Raw genomic sequence first — 17407 nt, 5'->3', positions numbered from 1 at the left:
TGACAATAATTTCCATCAATGGCTGGTCAAAGAATAATTCAAAGAATTCCAGTTCATTGGCCGTGGTTCCAAGGGGACAAGTAGGTAGAATTCCACTTTGAGAGTCATCAAAGTGGTGAGGGCTGGGAACAAAATTGGGATTTTGCTGCCAATCCCAGATACGGTTTGATGGTGGATACTGGACATCATAGGCTGGTTGTGCGGGTGGTTGTGGTTGTGGTGAGCTGGTGGCTGATGCTCCGCTTTGTCCTTGAACTGACGAGTCAGCAGCGTGGGTCCCAGCGTGGCACTGCGAGTCACGCATGGCGGTGCCACTACCACCACCAGCTACTAACACCATCCACTGATGCCTGTGGTCTATCCATGCCAAGTGTAGCCACATCATCCTCACTATCACTACCTAAAACTGGTGTAGGGCCACGGGATGTACTCCGTCCCCTGGGCACAGCATAGGGTACACTACCCGAGCGCATGCGGCGGCGAACATACCGACGCTTCACTGGTGAATATGATTCCTCACTATCACTACTCGAATGATCGTCGAGCGCAATAAAATCACAATATTCAATACACTCAACCTACTCACCATACAAAACATCCATACTTATTACTGCACCTATTACATACATAGAACACTTAACTCTGATATTAACCCTCCCCTCAAACATCTCCTTGCCAACCTCAACAGAACACATGACCATAACACAAGGCACAGATCACTCTTTGATATTCCTCGTGTCCATCTCACGCTATGCAAAAACTCAATGCACATAAAAGGCCCTAAAATCTGGAATTCATTACCTGTAAATATAAAAGAAACACTACCTGTTTATAAATTCAAGTCTCTTCTCAAAGATCACTTACTCACCCAAAACCAAATAAATACTGAATAACTGAACCTTATAAATTGTATATCTTAAATGTTTCTCACAATTATATCACATAAATGTTAAACCTAAAACCCAATCTAACTTTATTATTTTTTAAATTCACTACCTAACAGAATACTCCATTCTACTGAATGACAACAATGCATGCAACCATATGACCTGTCTTTGTAATACTCACTTGTGCTTTATAGTAATCTGTTTACATTAATGTTTTATCACTGATTTCATCATTGCTTAGTTAATCTTAAGTTAATTTTAAGCCAGCCCGTAATGCTATGCATAGTATAAGTGGCTTTGGCATGCTGCTCTTATCTGTATTTTTTTTTGTACCTCTGTAAGTGTGCTCAAATTATAAATAAATAAATAAATAAATAAAAATCCACGTCAGAATCATCGTCATTACTGAAGTCAGAGGCCAGGCCACGGGAAAATATTAGTTTTCTCTTACGTTTAGGAACACCCGACCGTGAGTCACGAGTGCTCACACCAGAGGTAGAAGGTCGAGGATCGTCGGGGTTTTCTGCACTATTATCGATATCCTGGTCATTATTTTCGGTCACTAACTTATCAAAGCCGTAGAATTCGTCTTCATTTCCACTTCCATCAGTGTCAGAACTATCAGACAGGAAGAGGAGAGTCCCAATTTTCCGGGGAGTGAGAGCTGACTTGCGACGAGGCATGGTGAACAAGGGTGACTGAGCCGGCATTCCCACAATGCTATACAGGCGCCTAGATTTTTTGTTTACGGCGCACACCCACGGCGCAGACCCATTCTCTCATATGTAGGCCTATGAGCGCTTTCGCGCTAAATTTGACGGCGCTAGAATTTTGGCATAGATCTACGGTTTGGACACTCACCGACCAGTCGTAGATCTACGGGACGGACCCTGAAAGGGTTAAATGCTGTAAGGAGTTTTTATGAGGATAGTGAGGCTCAGGTTAGGGTGTGTAGGAGAGGGAGACTACTTCCCAGTAAAAGTAGGTCTTAGACAGGGATGTGTAATGTCACCATGGTTGTTTAATATATTTATAGATGGGGTTGTAAAGGAAGTAAATGCTAGGGTGTTCAGGAGATGGGTGGGATTAAATTTTGGGGAATCAAATTCAAAATGGGAATTGACACAGTTACTTTTTGCTGATGATACTGTGCTTATGGGAGAGTCTAAAGAAAAATTGCAAAGGTTAGTGGATGAGTTTGGGAATATGTGTAAAGGTAGAAAGTTGAAAGTGAACATAGAAAAGAGTAAGGTGATGAGGGTATCAAATGATTTACATCAAGAAAAATTGGATATCAAATTGGGGAGGAGGAGTATGGAAGAAGTGAATGCTTTCAGATACTACTTGGGAGTTGACATGTCGACGGATGGATTTATGAAGGATGAGGTTAATCATAGAATTGATGAGGGAAAAAAGGCGAGTGGTGCGTTGAGGTATATATGGAGAGGGAGCATGGACACGGGGGTCGTCCCTCAGTTACTAAAAACAACAGACATAGCACCACTCCACAAAGGGGGCAGTAAAGCAACAGCAAAGAACTACAGACCAATAGCACTAACATCCCATATCATAAAAATCTTTGAAAGGGTCCTAAGAAGCAAGATCACCACCCATCTAGAAACCCATCAGTTACACAACCCAGGGCAACATGGGTTTAGAACAGGTCGCTCCTGTCTGTCTCAGCTACTGGATCACTACGACAAGGTCCTAAATGCACTAGAAGACAAAAAGAATGCAGATGTAATATATACAGACTTTGCAAAAGCCTTCGACAAGTGTGACCATGGCGTAATAGCGCACAAAATGCGCGCTAAAGGAATAACAGGAAAAGTCGGTCGATGGATCTATAATTTCCTCACTAACAGAACACAGAGAGTAGTCGTCAACAGAGTAAAGTCCGAGGCAGCTACGGTGAAAAGCTCTGTTCCACAAGGCACAGTACTAGCTCCCATCTTGTTCCTCATCCTCATATCCGACATAGACAAGGATGTCAGCCACAGCACCGTGTCTTCCTTTGCAGATGACACCCGAATCTGCATGACAGTGTCTTCCATTGCAGACACTGCAAGGCTCCAGGCGGACATCAACCAAATCTTTCAGTGGGCTGCAGAAAACAATATGAAGTTCAACGATGAGAAATTTCAATTACTCAGATATGGTAAACATGAGGAAATTAAATCTTCATCAGAGTACAAAACAAATTCTGGCCACGAAATAGAGCGAAACACCAACGTCAAAGACCTGGGAGTGATTATGTCGGAGGATCTCACCTTCAAGGACCATAACATTGTATCAATCGCATCTGCTAGAAAAATGACAGGATGGATAATGAGAACCTTCAAAACTAGGGAGGCCAAGCCCATGATGACACTCTTCAGGTCACTTGTTCTATCTAGGCTGGAATATTGCTGCACTCTAACAGCACCTTTCAAGGCAGGTGAAATTGCCGACCTAGAAAATGTACAGAGAACTTTCACGGCACGCATAACGGAGATAAAACACCTCAATTACTGGGAGCGCTTGAGGTTTCTAAACCTGTATTCCCTGGAACGCAGGAGGGAGAGATACATGATTATATACACCTGGAAAATCCTAGAGGGACTAGTACCGAACTTGCACACGAAAATCACTCATTACGAAAGCAAAAGACTTGGCAGACGATGCACCATCCCCCCAATGAAAAGCAGGGGTGTCACTAGCACGTTAAGAGACCATACAATAAGTGTCAGGGGCCCGAGACTGTTCAACTGCCTCCCAGCACACATAAGGGGGATTACCAACAGACCCCTGGCAGTCTTCAAGCTGGCACTGGACAAGCACCTAAAGTCAGTTCCTGATCAGCCGGGCTGTGGCTCGTACGTTGGTTTGCGTGCAGCCAGCAGCAACAGCCTGGTTGATCAGGCGCTGATCCACCAGGAGGCCTGGTCACAGACCGGGCCGCGGGGGCGTTGACCCCCGAAACTCTCTCCAGGTAAACTCCAGGTATCGAGGCAAAGAAGGGAATGTATGAAAGTATAGTAGTACGAACACTCTTATATGGGTGTGAAGCTTGGGTGGTAAAAGCAGCAGCGAGGAAACGTTTGGAGGCAGTGGAGATGTCCTGCTTAAGGGCAATGTGTGGTGTAAATATTATGCAGAAAATTCGGAGTGTGGAAATTAGGAAAAGGTATGGAGTTAATAAAAGTATTACTCAGAGGGCAGAAGAGGGGTTGTTGAGGTGGTTCGGTCATTTAGAGTGAATGGATCAAAGTAGAATGACATGGAAAGCACATAAATCTATAGGGGAAGGAAGGTGGGGTAGGGGTCATCCTCGAAAGGGTTGGAGAGAGGGGGTAAAGGAGGTTTTGTGGGCAAGGGGCTTGGACTTCCAGCAAGCGCGCGTGAGCGGATTTGATAGGAGTGAATGGAGACGAATGGTACTTGGGACCTGACGATCTGTTGGAGTGTGAGCAGGGTAATATTTAGTGAAGGGATTCAGGGAAACCGGTTATTTTCATATAGTCGGACTTGAGTCCTGGAAATGGGAAGTACAATGCCTGCACTTTAAAGGAGGGGTTTGGGAGATTGGCAGTTTGGAGGGATATGTTGTGTATCTTTATATGTGTATGCTTCTAAACTGTTGTATTCTGAGCACCTCTGCAAAAACAGTGATAATGTGTGAGTGTGGTGAAAGTGTTGAATGATGATGAAAGTGTATTTTGTTTTTGATTTTCTTTCTTTTTTTGGGTCATCCTGCCTCGGTGGGAGACGGCCGACTTGTTGGGAAGGGGGGAATCTGGCGTTAAACAAGAAAGCCTAGGGAACGAATGGATTTGTCAGTTAAAAACAGAGTAGGGGATTTAGCAGATGGGGAGATGGAGGTATTATGTAAATGGTGAGAATATTTTGAGGAACTTTTAAATGTCGACAAAGAAAGGGAGGCGGTAATTTCATGCACTGGCCAGGGAGGTATACCATCTTTTAGGAGTGAAGAAGGGCAGGATGAGTGTGTGGGGGAGGTGCGCGAGGCATTACGTAGAATGAAAGGGAGTAAAGCAGCTGGAACTGACGGGATCATGACAGAAATGTTAAAAGCAGGGGGGATGTAGCGTTGGAGTGGTTGGTATTTTTCTTTAATAAATGTATGAAAGAGGGGACGGTACCTAAGGATTGACAGAGAGCATGTTTAGTCCCTGCCCTGTCAATTTTTATATTTTTTTTTTTAACAAACCGGCCGTATCCCACTAAGGCAGGGCTGCCCAAAAAGAAAAGCAAAAGTTTTTCTTTTTAAATTTAGTAATTTATACAGGCGAAGGGGTTACTAGCCCCTTGCTCCTGGCATTTTAGTCGCCTCTTACAACACACATGGCATACGGTGGAAGAACAAGAACTAGAAAGAAAATAGCGGAAAACCCAGAAGGGTGTGTGTGTGTATATATACACGCTTGAACATGTATGTGTAGTGTGACCTAAGTATAAGTAGAAGTAGCAAGACGTACCTGAAATCTTTCATGTTTATGAGACAGAAAAAAGGACACCAGCAATCCTACCATCATTTAAAACAATTACAGGCTTTCGTTTTACACTCACTTGGCAGGACGGTAGTACCTCCCTGGGCGGTTGCTGTCTACCAACCTACTATCTAGTAAAAATTATAGAGGAATAAGTTTACTAAGTATACCAGGAAAAGTGTACGGTAGGGTTATTATTGAAAGAATTAGAGGTAAGACAGAATGTAGGATTGCGGATGAGCAGGGAGGTTTTAGAGTGGGTAGGGGATATGTAGATCAAGTGTTCACATTGAAGCATATATGTGAACAGTATATAGATAAAGGTAGGGAGGTTTTCCTCGCATTTATGGATTTAGAAAAGACATATAATAGAGTGGATAGGGGAGCAATGTGGCAGATGTTGGAAATATATAGAACAGGTAGTACTAAATGCAGTAAAGAGGTTTTATGAGTATAGTGAGGCTCAGGTTAGGGTGTTTAGAAGAGAGGGAGATTACTCCTTGGTAAAAGTAGGTCTTAGACAGGGATGTGTAATGTCACCATGGTTGTTTAACCCGTAAACGGTCCAAACGTATATATACGTTCACTACCGTACTGCCCCAACTTTTTTGAGAAAAAAACATTGTTGTTTTTAATAGGAAAAAAGAGCATATGGTACCCAGGCATCCCCAATTATTTTAATATGGTGCACAGTGAGTGCTCACACCTTTTCTCACATGTCTAGGCGACTCAGGCTTATCGTGGCAATGTTAAATGTAGGACACATAAAACGTATATATACGTTTGGGGCACTAGCGGTAAAAACGTATATATATGTTTGGACCGTTTACGGGTTAATATATTTATAGATGGGGTTGTAAAAGTAAATGCTAGGGTGTTCGGGAGAGGGGTAGGATTAAATTATGGGGAATCAAATACAAAACGGGATTTGACACAGTTACTTTTTACTGGTGATACTGTGCTTATGGGAGATTCTAAAGAAAAATTGCTAAGGTTAGTGGATGTGTTTGGGAGTGTGTGTAAAGGTAGAAAGTTGAAAGTGAACATAGAAAAGAGTAAGGTGACCAGGGCATCAAATGATTTAGAAAAATAAAAATTGGATATCAAATTGGGGAGGAGTAGTATGGAAGAAGTGAATGTTTTCAGATATTTGGGAGTTGACGTGTCAGTGGATGGATTTATATAGGATGAGGTTAATCACAGAATTGATGAAGGAAAAAAAATTGAGTGGTGCGTTGAAGTGTATGTCTAGACCAAAAAAACGTTATCTATGGAGGCAAAGAAGGGAATGTACGAAAGTATAGTAGTACCAACACTCTTATATGGGTGTGAAGCTTGGGTTATAAATGCTGCAGCTAGGAGGCAGTGGAGATGTCCTGTCTAAGGGCAATGCGTGGTGTAAATATTATGCAGAAAATTCGGAGTGCGGAAATTAGGAGAAAGTGTGGAGTTAATAAAAGTATTAGTCAGAGGGCTGACGAGGGGTTGTTGAGGTGGTTTGGTCATTTAGAGAGAATGGATCAAAGTAGAATGACATGGAGAGCATATAAATCTGTAGGGAAAGGAAGGCAGGGTAGGGGTCGTCCTCGAAAAGGTTGGGGGGAGGGGGTGGTGGTGGTTTTGTGGGCAAGGGGCTTGGATTTCCAGCAAGCGTGCGTGAGCGTGTTAGATAGGAGTGCATGGAGACAAATGGTACTTGGGACCTGACGAGTTGTTGGAGTGTGAGCAGGGTAACACTTATTGAAGGGATTCAGGGAAACCGGTTATTTTTATATAGCTGGACTTAAGTCCTGGAAATGGGAAGTACATTGCCTGATCTTTCAAGGAGATGTCTGGGATATTGGCAGTTTGGAGGGATATGTTGTGCATCTTTATTACATATATGCTTCTAAGCTGTTGTATTCTGAGCACCTCTGCAAAATCAGCGATCATGTATGAGTGAGGCGAGTGTTGAATGATGATGAAAGTATTTTCTTTTTGGGGATTTTCTTTCTTTATGGGTCACCCTGCCTCGGTGGGAGACGGCAGACTTGCTTATAAAAAAATAAAAAATAAAAAAAAAAAATCCTAGACAACAGTATGTTACTAAGGTAGGTAAAAATTTTCACCTGTCACTGTGTTTGTGAATATCTGAGCACTACTTCAGTACCTAATATTAGTATCACAACAAAGATTAACTATGAAATCACAAGAACTACTACAAATTGTCATTATCAGAACATAAAAATTATACAAATTAAAAAAAAATGAGAAAAAGGTATATCAGCAACACATCTGCAAGTGGCAGTGCTTCATGTTGCCGTCAGATGAGTGACAAGTGCCGACTTTGCGGCCTTATATCTCTAAGTACTGACTCAGGAATTTTTTTTTTTTACATTACTTTATGTAAAAAATGTCCTCTTCACTTAAAAAAAAAAAAAAATTCTTTTAATTTTCAAAATATTCGGAGTGCTGGGCGAGAGAACGTAGATCTACGTTTGGACAGTTAAGGGGTTAACCTAAAATAAGACATTTAAAATGTGCCCAAGAGTGACTCACGAACATATGAGCAGCCCAGGTGGACGCGTCTGGAACAGTCTTTTTATGAGCTGATGTACAAAACCTGGGGGAAAATTTCTCTGAAAGAAAAAGAGCGCAATACCCGAATTGTACGATTTCCACACTGGCTGAAAAGTGGGGGCCCACTGTATCTGTATTTAAAAATATATTATAGTGAAAATGTGTAAAAAAAACTTTGATCTACTTTTTTTTTTTTGTTATATTTGAAAATATGTAAAAAAAACTTTGATCTACTTTTTTTTTTTTGTTATATTTGAAAATATGTAAAAAAAATGTAGATTTACTTTTGTAGCACTACACATGTGAACATAGATCTGCTTGGACCGTTTATGGGTTAAATAAAAAATACTGGCAACTTACAATATATTTTTTTAATGTTTAAATAGAACTGATCAGCTACATTTTATAAACAAAAGCAAACTATGCACATAAAAATGTGTTCTGTACATTTTTTTCCTTGCAAAAATAATAAACATATGCTCTAAAATGGCTTTATTCAAGCTTGATGCATATACAATATTTAAAAACTGCTCAATTACATAATGTAAAAATAAAATATTAGAAAATAAAATTAATCCTTTTTTACTAGTCTTCTTGTACCTTGTCATCGGACGCTATTGATCTGAGGAGCTCTTCACCCATTTTATCCACAGAATTCTTGAACAATTCAGCTTCTGATTCCATCAACTGTGAGTATGCCAGTGAACTTGTGCAAACTTTTGTCAGGAACTTTGCCCCATCATGAGCAAGTTTCTCAACACGAGCTTTTGTGGCATCAAACCTGTTCAAATTAATAAAAAAAAAAGCATTTCAAGATTAACTAGTAAAAAACTTAAAGATTAAGTCACTATACAGTTTTTTTTTTATCAACATGTCGGTAGCTTCCCTCAGAGGCAGGATGACCCAAAAAGAAAGACAAAACTTTCATCATTCATCACTTACACCATCACTCTTACATAATCGCTGTCTTTGCCGAGGCTCTCAGATACAACAGTTTATAAGTCCCTCAAAACTGTCAATATCCTAAAGCCCTCCTTCAAAGTGCAGGCATTATACTTCCCACTTCCAGGACTCAAGTCTGGCTAACTGGTTTCCCTGAATCCTTTCACAAAATATTACCTTGCTCCCTATTTGCTCCTATTTAACATGTTCATGCACACTTGCTGGATGTCCAAGCCCCTTGCCCACAAAACCTCCTTTACCCCCTCCCTCCAACCTTTTAGGGGACAACCCCTACCCAGCCTTCCTTCCCCAACAGATTTATATGCTCTCCAAGTCATTCCAGTTTGTTTCATTCTCTCTAAATGACCAAACCACCTCAACAACCCCTCTTCAGCCTTCTGACTAATACTTTTAATAACTCCACAGCTCCTCCTAATTTCCACACTACAAATTCTCTGAACATATTTACACCACACATTGCCCTTAGACACATCTCCACTGCTTCCAGCCACCTCTTTGCTGCAGCACTTATAACCCATGCTTCACACCCATGTAAGAGCGTTGGTACCACTATACTCTCGTATATTCCCTTCTTTGCCTCCATGGATAACATTCTTTGTATCCACAGACGCCTCAATGCACCACTTACCTTTTTTCCTTCATCAATTCTATCGTTTACCTCCTTCTATGTTCACTTTCAACTTTCTACCTTTACACACTCCCAAACTCATCCACTAACCCTTGCAACTTTTCTTTAGAATCCCCCAAAAGCCCAGAATAAGCAGCAAAAAGTATCCGATTCCTCATAATTTAATCTCGCCCCTCTCCCCAACATCCTAGCATTTACATCTTTTACAACCCCATCTATAAATATGATAAACAACAATGGTGACATCACACATCCCTGTCTAAGACCTACTTTTACTGGGAAGTAATCTCCGTCTTTCCTACACACCCTAACCTGAGTCTCATTGTCCCCATAAAAACTCTTTACAGCATATAGTAACTTACTACCTATTCCATACACTAACCTCTGCCACACTGTTCCCCTATCCACTATCATATGCCTTTTATAAATCCATAAATGTAATGAAAACTTCCCTACCTTTATCTAAATGCTGTTTACATCCCCTACCCATTCTTAAGCTTCCGTGCTCATCTGCAATCCTACTTTCTGTCTTACCTCTAATTGTTTCAACAATAACCCTACCATACACTTTACCTGATACTCAGAGTAAACTTTTTTTTTTTCCTCAACAAACCGGCCGTATCCCACCAAGGCAGGGTGGCCCAAAAAGAAAAACATAAGTTTGTCTTTTTAAATTTAGTAATTTATACAGGAGAAGGGGATACTAGCCCCTTGCGCCCAGCATTTTAGTCGCCTCTTACAACACGCATGGCTTACGGAGGAAGAATTCTGTTCCACTTTCCCATGGAGAGAGGAGGAAATTGACAAGAACAAGAACTAGAAAGAAAATAGAAAACCCACAGGCATGTGTATATATATGCTTGTACATGTATGTGTATTATGACCTAAGTATAAGTAGAAGTAGCAAGACGTACCTGAAATCTTGAATGATTATGAGACAGAAAAAAGGACACCAGCAATCCTACCATCATGTAAAACAATTACAGGCTTTCGACTCAGTAAAATTATTCCCCTATAATGTTTACAATCTCTGTCCCTCTTCCCTTTATATATAGGAATTATACATGCTCTCTGCAGATCCCTAGGTACCTTCCCCTCTTTCACATATTTCTTTTTTCAACAAACCGGCCGTATCCCACCGAGGCAGGGTGGCCCAAAAAGAAAAACAAAAGTTTCTCTTTTAAAATTTAGTAATTTATACAGGAGAAGGGGATACTAGCCCCTTGCGCCCAGCATTTTAGTCGCCTCTTACAACACGCATGGCTTACGGAGGAAGAATTCTGTTCCACTTTCCCATGGAGATAAGAGGAAATAAACAAGAACAAGAACTAGAAAGAAAGCAGCAGAAAACCAAGAGGGGTGTGTATATACAGTGGACCCCCGGTTTACGATCAGCTCCCAATGCGGCCAATTATGTAAGTGCGTTTGTATGTGTATGTTTGGGGGTCTGAAATGGACTAATCTAATTCACAATATTCCTTATGGGAACAAATTCGGTCAGTACTGGCACCTGAACATACTTCTGGAATGAAATAATATCGTAAACCGGGGGTCCACTGTATATGCTTGTACATGTATGTGTAGTGTGACCTAAGGGTAAGTAGAAGTAGCAAGACGTACCTGAAATCTTGCATGTTTACGAGACAGAAAAAAGGGCACCAGCAAACCTACCATCATGTAAAACAATTACAGGCTTTCAACTCAGTGAAGTTATTCCCCTATAATTTTACAATCTCTGTCCTCCTTCCCTTTATATAAAGGAATTATACATGCTCTCTGCCAATCCCTAGGTACCTTCCCCTCTTTCACATATTTATTCAACAAAAATACAAAACCACTCCAACACTATCTCCCCATGCTTTTAACATTTCTGCCATGATGCCAATCAGTTCCAGCTGCTTTACCCCCTTTCATTCTACATAATGCCTTACATGCCTCCCCCACACTCACAGCCTGCTCTTCTTCACTCCTAAAAAATGTTATTCCTCCCTGTCCAGTGCATGAAATTACTGCCTCCCTTTCTTCATCGACATTTAACCCTTTCAGGGTTTTGGCAATACAGTGGACCCCCGCATAACGATGGCATCGCATAGCGATTTTTCCGCATAACGATTACTTTTATCGCAAAATTTTTGCCCCGCATACCGATTAAAAACCCGCATACCGATTTTCGTCCGAGACGCGTCCAATGTGCCCTCACATGTGCCGGCCGTCCCATTGTTTACCAGCCAGCCTCCGCGGTAACATCCAAGCATACACTCGGAATATTTCGTATTATTACAGTGTTTTCGGTGGTGTTTCTGGAAAATAAGTGACCATGGGCCCCAAGAAAGCTTCTAGTGCCAACCCTGTGGTAAAAAGGGTGAGAATTAGTATGGAAATTAAGAAAGATTTTGAAGGGTTTGGGGCTAACCCTGAGAAGCCTATGCCAGTTGTGGAATCCATTGTGCCTACTTCAAAGATTAAGGAAATGTGTGCAGAGTGGTTTGAACTGCAAACCTTTATAGATGAAAATCACCCTGACACAGCTGTTGCAAGCCGTGCTTGTGACTATTTCAATGACAATGTTATGGCCCATTTTAGGAAAGTCTTGAAGAAACGGGAGGTACAGAGCTCTATGGACAGATTTGTTGTGCGACAGAGGTCCAGTGACTCTGAAGCTGGTCCTAGTGGCATTAAAAGAAGAAGGGAAGTAACCCCAGAAAAGGACTTGCTACCTCAAGTCCTAATGGAAGGGGATTCCCCTTCTAAACAGTAAGAAGATAATGCTCTCCCCTCCTCCCATCCCATCAATCATCACCAGATCTTCAATAAAAGTAAGTGTCATGTAATTGTGCATGCCTTTTTCAGTTTGTGTGTATTAAAATTAACATTTCATGTGGTAAAAAAAATTTTTTTTCATACTTTTGGGCGTCTTGCACGGATTAATTTTATTTCCATTATTTCTTATGGGGAAAATTAATTCGCATAACGATTATTTCGCATAACGATGAGCCCTCTTGCACGGATTAAAATCGTTAACCGGGGGTCCACTGTACTAGTATGGCTTATGTGCCAGGGTCCTTGACGTACTAGTACTCAAATTCTAGCGCCTTCAAATCTAGTGAGAGAAAGCTGGTAGGCCTACATATGAAAGAATGGGTCTATGTGGTCAGTGTGCGCAGTAAAAAAAAATCCTGCAGCACACAATGCGTAATGAGAAAAAAAAAAATGACCGTGTTTTTGGATTAAAACAACGACTTTGCACTATATTTTCGCATGGTATTTATTGTTGTATTTTAGTTTTCCTGGTCTCATTTTATAGAATGGAAGACATATTACAGAAATTGAGATGATTTTGACTGGTTTTACAAGGAAAAGTACCTTGAAATTGAGCTCAAAGTAGCAGAAATGTTCGATTTTTACCAAAGATCAAAAGCAAACAAATCATACTAAGCGTCCAATACATGTCAACTGGCGAGTCTAATAATCTTTCAAAAGTGCGCCAATATTATTTATATCATTTTTACACTAATGCACTAGTCTGCATAACGGTAAATCTTCTATTTTTTGTGATAATAAAAATTAACACCCCTCCTACAGAGAGCAGGCACTGTATTTCCCATCTCCAGGATTCAATTCCGGCCTGCCGGTTTCCCTGAATCCCTTCATAAGTGTTACTTTGCTCACACTCCAACAGCACGTCAAGTATTAAAAACCATTTGCCTCTATTCACTCCTATCAAACACGCTCACGCATGCCCGCTGGAAGTCCAAGCCCCTTGCACACAAAACCTCCTTTACCCCCTCCCTCCAACCTTTCCTAGGCCGACCCCTACTCCGCCTTCCTTCCACTACAGACTGATACATTCTTGAAGTCATTCTGTTTCACTCCATTCTCTCTACATGTCCAAACCACCTCAGCAACCCTTCCTCAGCCCTCTGGACAAGAATTTTGGCAATCCCGCACCACCTCCTAACTTCCAAACTATGAATTCTCTGCATTATATTCACACCACACATTGCCCTCAGACATGACATCTCCACTGACTCCAGCTTTCTCCTCGATGCAACATTCATCATCCATGCTTCACACCCATGTAAGTGAGTTGGTAAAACTATACTCTCATACATTCCCCATTTGCCTCCAAGGACAAAGTTCTTTGTCTCCACAGACTCCTAAGTGCACTGCTCACCCTTTTCCCCTCATCAATTCTATGATTCACCTCATCTTTCATAGACCCATCCGCTGACACATCCACTCCCAAATATCTGATTACATTCACCTCCTCCATACTCTCTCCCTCCAATCTGATATCCAATCTTTCATCACCTAATCTTTTTGTTATCCTCATAACCTTACTCTTTCCTGTATTCACTTTTAATTTTCTTCTTTTGTATACCCTACCAAATTCATCCACCAACCTCTGCAACTTCTCTTCAGAATCTCCCAAGAGCACAGTGTCATCAGCAAAGAGCAGCTGTGACAACTCCCACTTTGTGTGTGATTCCTAATCTTTTAACTCCACGCCTCTTGCCAAGACCCTCGCATTTACTTCTCTTACAACCCCATCTATAAATATATTAAACAACCACGGTGACATTTTAACCCTTTGAGGGTTTCGGACGTACTAGTACGGCTTATGCGCAGGGGTTTTTGACGTACTAGTACGCATAAATTCTAGCGCAGTCAAATCTCGCGGCAAAAGGCTGGTAGGCCTAGATGTGAGAGAATGGGTCTGTGTGGTCGGTGAGCGCGGTAGAAAAAAAATCTGGGACCCAGTGGTGCATTGTGGGAACGCCATCTTAGTAAACAATGTCCACCATGCCTCGCGGTAAGAAGCTCCTCACTCCTCGGCGAATTGGGACACTTTTGTTCCCCAGTGACAGTTCTAATACAGATGGAAGTGCCAGTGAAGATGAGTTTCAAGGTTTTGGTGAGGTTTTGACCGAAACTAATGACCATAATATCGGTAATAGTGAGGAAAACCCAGACGACCCTCAGCCTTCCACCTCTGGTGCTGGGCCGTCTTGTTCACGTTCAGTTGTACCAGAATCCAAGAGGAAACTTCTATTTTCCCAAATCCCAGACTCAGATGAGAGCATGGGTGATGATAGTGATAGTGAATATGAACTACAAGCTCTTCAAACTAGTTCCAGTAGTGATAGTGAAGTGCAATATTCCCCAGTGAAGCGTCAGTATATACGACGATATATGCGCTCTGGTAGTGTGCCATATGCTATTCCAAGGGGAAGGAGTGCATCTCGGAGTACATCCCGTGGCTGTACAACAGGAACAGACAGTGAAAATGACGATGATACTGTTGCAATTGGGATGGAAAATGTGCGTGGTGGTAGTGGTGCCGGCGGTGAGGCACCAGCAGTGGGCCATGCTGCCACCCACGCCGCTGCCTCAGCTGATCTACAACAAAGGCCACCATCCCCCACCCACCCACCACACCAGCCTCCACAACCACAACCTCCACAACCACAACCACCTGTCATTGTCCAGTACCCACCAGCAGACCGCACCTGGGATTGGCAGGAAGCTGTCAATTTTGTTCCAAATGCCCACCAGTTTGATGACAGCCAAAGTGGAATACGGCCATCTTGTACACTTGGGAACAATGCCACTGAACTGGAATGTTTCGAGTTATTCTTTGACGAACCACTGATGGAAAGTATTGTCATGGAAAGCAACACATACTACGAGTACACCATGGCAAACACATTACTTTCACCAAAATCACGTCTACACCAGTGGAAGGAGGCAACTGTGGCTGAGATGTATCTTTTCTTTGCCACAATAATGCTTATGCCACATGTGTATAAGCACAAAGTGAAATCATACTGGTCAACAGACCGCCTGATTGCAACCCCAGGTTTCAGTGATATAATGCCAGTGAATCGATTTGTGCTAATGTTACGTATGCTTCACTTCTCAGACAAAACCAGGCCTGACAGAACTGACAGGTTATATAAGATTAGGAATGTGTTTGTGTATCTGAAAGAGAAATTCAGTACGCATTTTTATCCCTTCAGGAAGCTTGTAATTGACGAGTCTTTGATTCTGTTCAAAGGAAGACTCTCTTTCAAGCAGTACATACCAAGCAAGAGGAAACGCTTTGGTATAAAGTTGTTTGTGCTTTGTGATTGTTACAGTGGTCTGGTATTGGATATTATTGTGTACACTGGAAGTTATACATTGCAAAATACCAGGAAGTTATTGGGCATCTCAGGTGATGTGGTTAGAACAATGATAGAACCATACCTTGGTAAGGGGCATATATTATATACAGATAACTGGTACACAAGCCCCTCACTCAGTGATTTTTTGCGAGTGAACATGACAGATGTGTGTGGCACAGTGCGTGCAAATCGGAAACATATGCCCAGGTTTGACGCTGGCACTCGTAGAGGTGAGGTGCAGGCGTTTGCTGCCAATGACATCATGGCATTTCGGTGGCATGACAAACGAGATGTCACACTGTTGTCATCAGTTCACCCTAATGAAATGGCAGACAGTGGCAGGCAGCATAGAGAGAGCAATGAACCCATTCTAAAACCTGCAGCTGTGATTGATTACACCTTCAACATGCGTTCAGTGGACAAATGTGACATGCAGATTGGGTTTGCTGATTGTGTTCGCAAGAGTTATAAGTGGTACATCAAACTGTTTTTCCATCTTCTGGACATTTCCATGCTCAATGCTTATAATATGTATAAGATGAGGACCAGAAACAAACCACAGTACGGCGAATTCTGTTTGTCTGTCATCAGACAAATAGTATTCAAGTACCAAGGAACAGCACCTGCAATTGACCGCCCACCAAATTATCAACAACTACCTGCTCGTCTGAAGCATGGTGATCACTTCCTGGTAAAACTGCCTGCTACTGCTTTCAAGAAAAAGGCTCAGAAGAGGTGTTACGTCTGTGCACATACAAAAAAACGCCCACAACAACGCAGAGACACTCGTTTTATGTGTGAGGAGTGTAAAACACCACTGTGCATGACACCATGTTTCAAAGAGTTCCACAGGCTGCAGAACTTCTAGAAACATTCCCTGTGACTGTATATGTGTATATAAAATATAGAAAAATAGTAATAAACAACATTTCATATCGTTTGTTTGTGTAAATATTTTCTATAAACAAAATAATGACAACAGTGTTTACGCCCTTATTGTGTAGTATTGAAAAAGAAATAACTTACAAAATACTGATCATGTTGGCCTCAGAGGCCATAAAAGTTACTCAGAAAAAGAAAAATTGAAAAATAATTGAAAATAGTACATAAAAAAGTAAATAGAAAAATACCGGGTGACGGCAGTCGGCGATGTTACCAGATGTTGTTCAATTTTGGCAAACTTCACGCCTCCATATCTCGGTAAGTATTGACGGTAAAATTTTTTTGTTTAGCCTATAATGTTTAGAAAAAAAAAAAACTATTTTTTCATAAGAAAAAATAATTTTTTTTTTTTTTTACTTCCCATTTCCAGAAATTTGGCCGACCCTGAGAACGAGTTTCGGAGAGGGCCTGTCGACCCTCAAAGGGTTAAAGGTTGGTACTACTATACTTTCATACATCCCCTTGTTTGCCTCCATAGATAACATTTTTTGTCTCCACATATACCTGAATGCACCACTCACCTTTTTTTCTTCATCAATTCTATGATTAACCTCATCCTTCATAAATCCATCCGCTGACACGTCAACTCCCAAATATCTGAAAACATTCACTTCTTCCATACTCCTCCTCCCCAATTTGATATCCAATTTTTCTTTATCTAAATCATTTGATACCCTCATCACCTTACTCTTTTCTATGTTCACTTTCAACTTTCTACCTTTACACACATTCCCAAACTCATCCACTAACCTTTGCAATTTTTCTTTAGAA

The 17407-nt window shown here is 41.4% G+C and overlaps 1 protein-coding gene across 1 annotated transcript in view; it reads right to left on the bottom strand.

Annotated features, from left to right (window-relative positions):
• Positions 1–8285: 8285 nt before the first annotated feature.
• LOC128705131 (kinetochore protein NDC80 homolog) overlaps positions 8286–17407 on the bottom strand; it is a gene marked incomplete at its 5' end in the record, with an annotated part of 74970 nt that continues 65848 nt past the window's right edge. Inside the window, 1 exon segment of the mRNA XM_070082267.1 lies at positions 8286–8717. Within this exon segment, the coding sequence (XP_069938368.1) occupies positions 8522–8717 (196 nt within the window).

This window comes from Cherax quadricarinatus, chromosome 1 (assembly GCF_038502225.1).
Source record: "Cherax quadricarinatus isolate ZL_2023a chromosome 1, ASM3850222v1, whole genome shotgun sequence".
NCBI lineage: Eukaryota > Metazoa > Arthropoda > Malacostraca > Decapoda > Parastacidae > Cherax > Cherax quadricarinatus.
The sequence above is the reverse complement of the archived record's forward strand: the minus strand, read 5'-3'. Positions and strand labels throughout refer to the sequence as shown.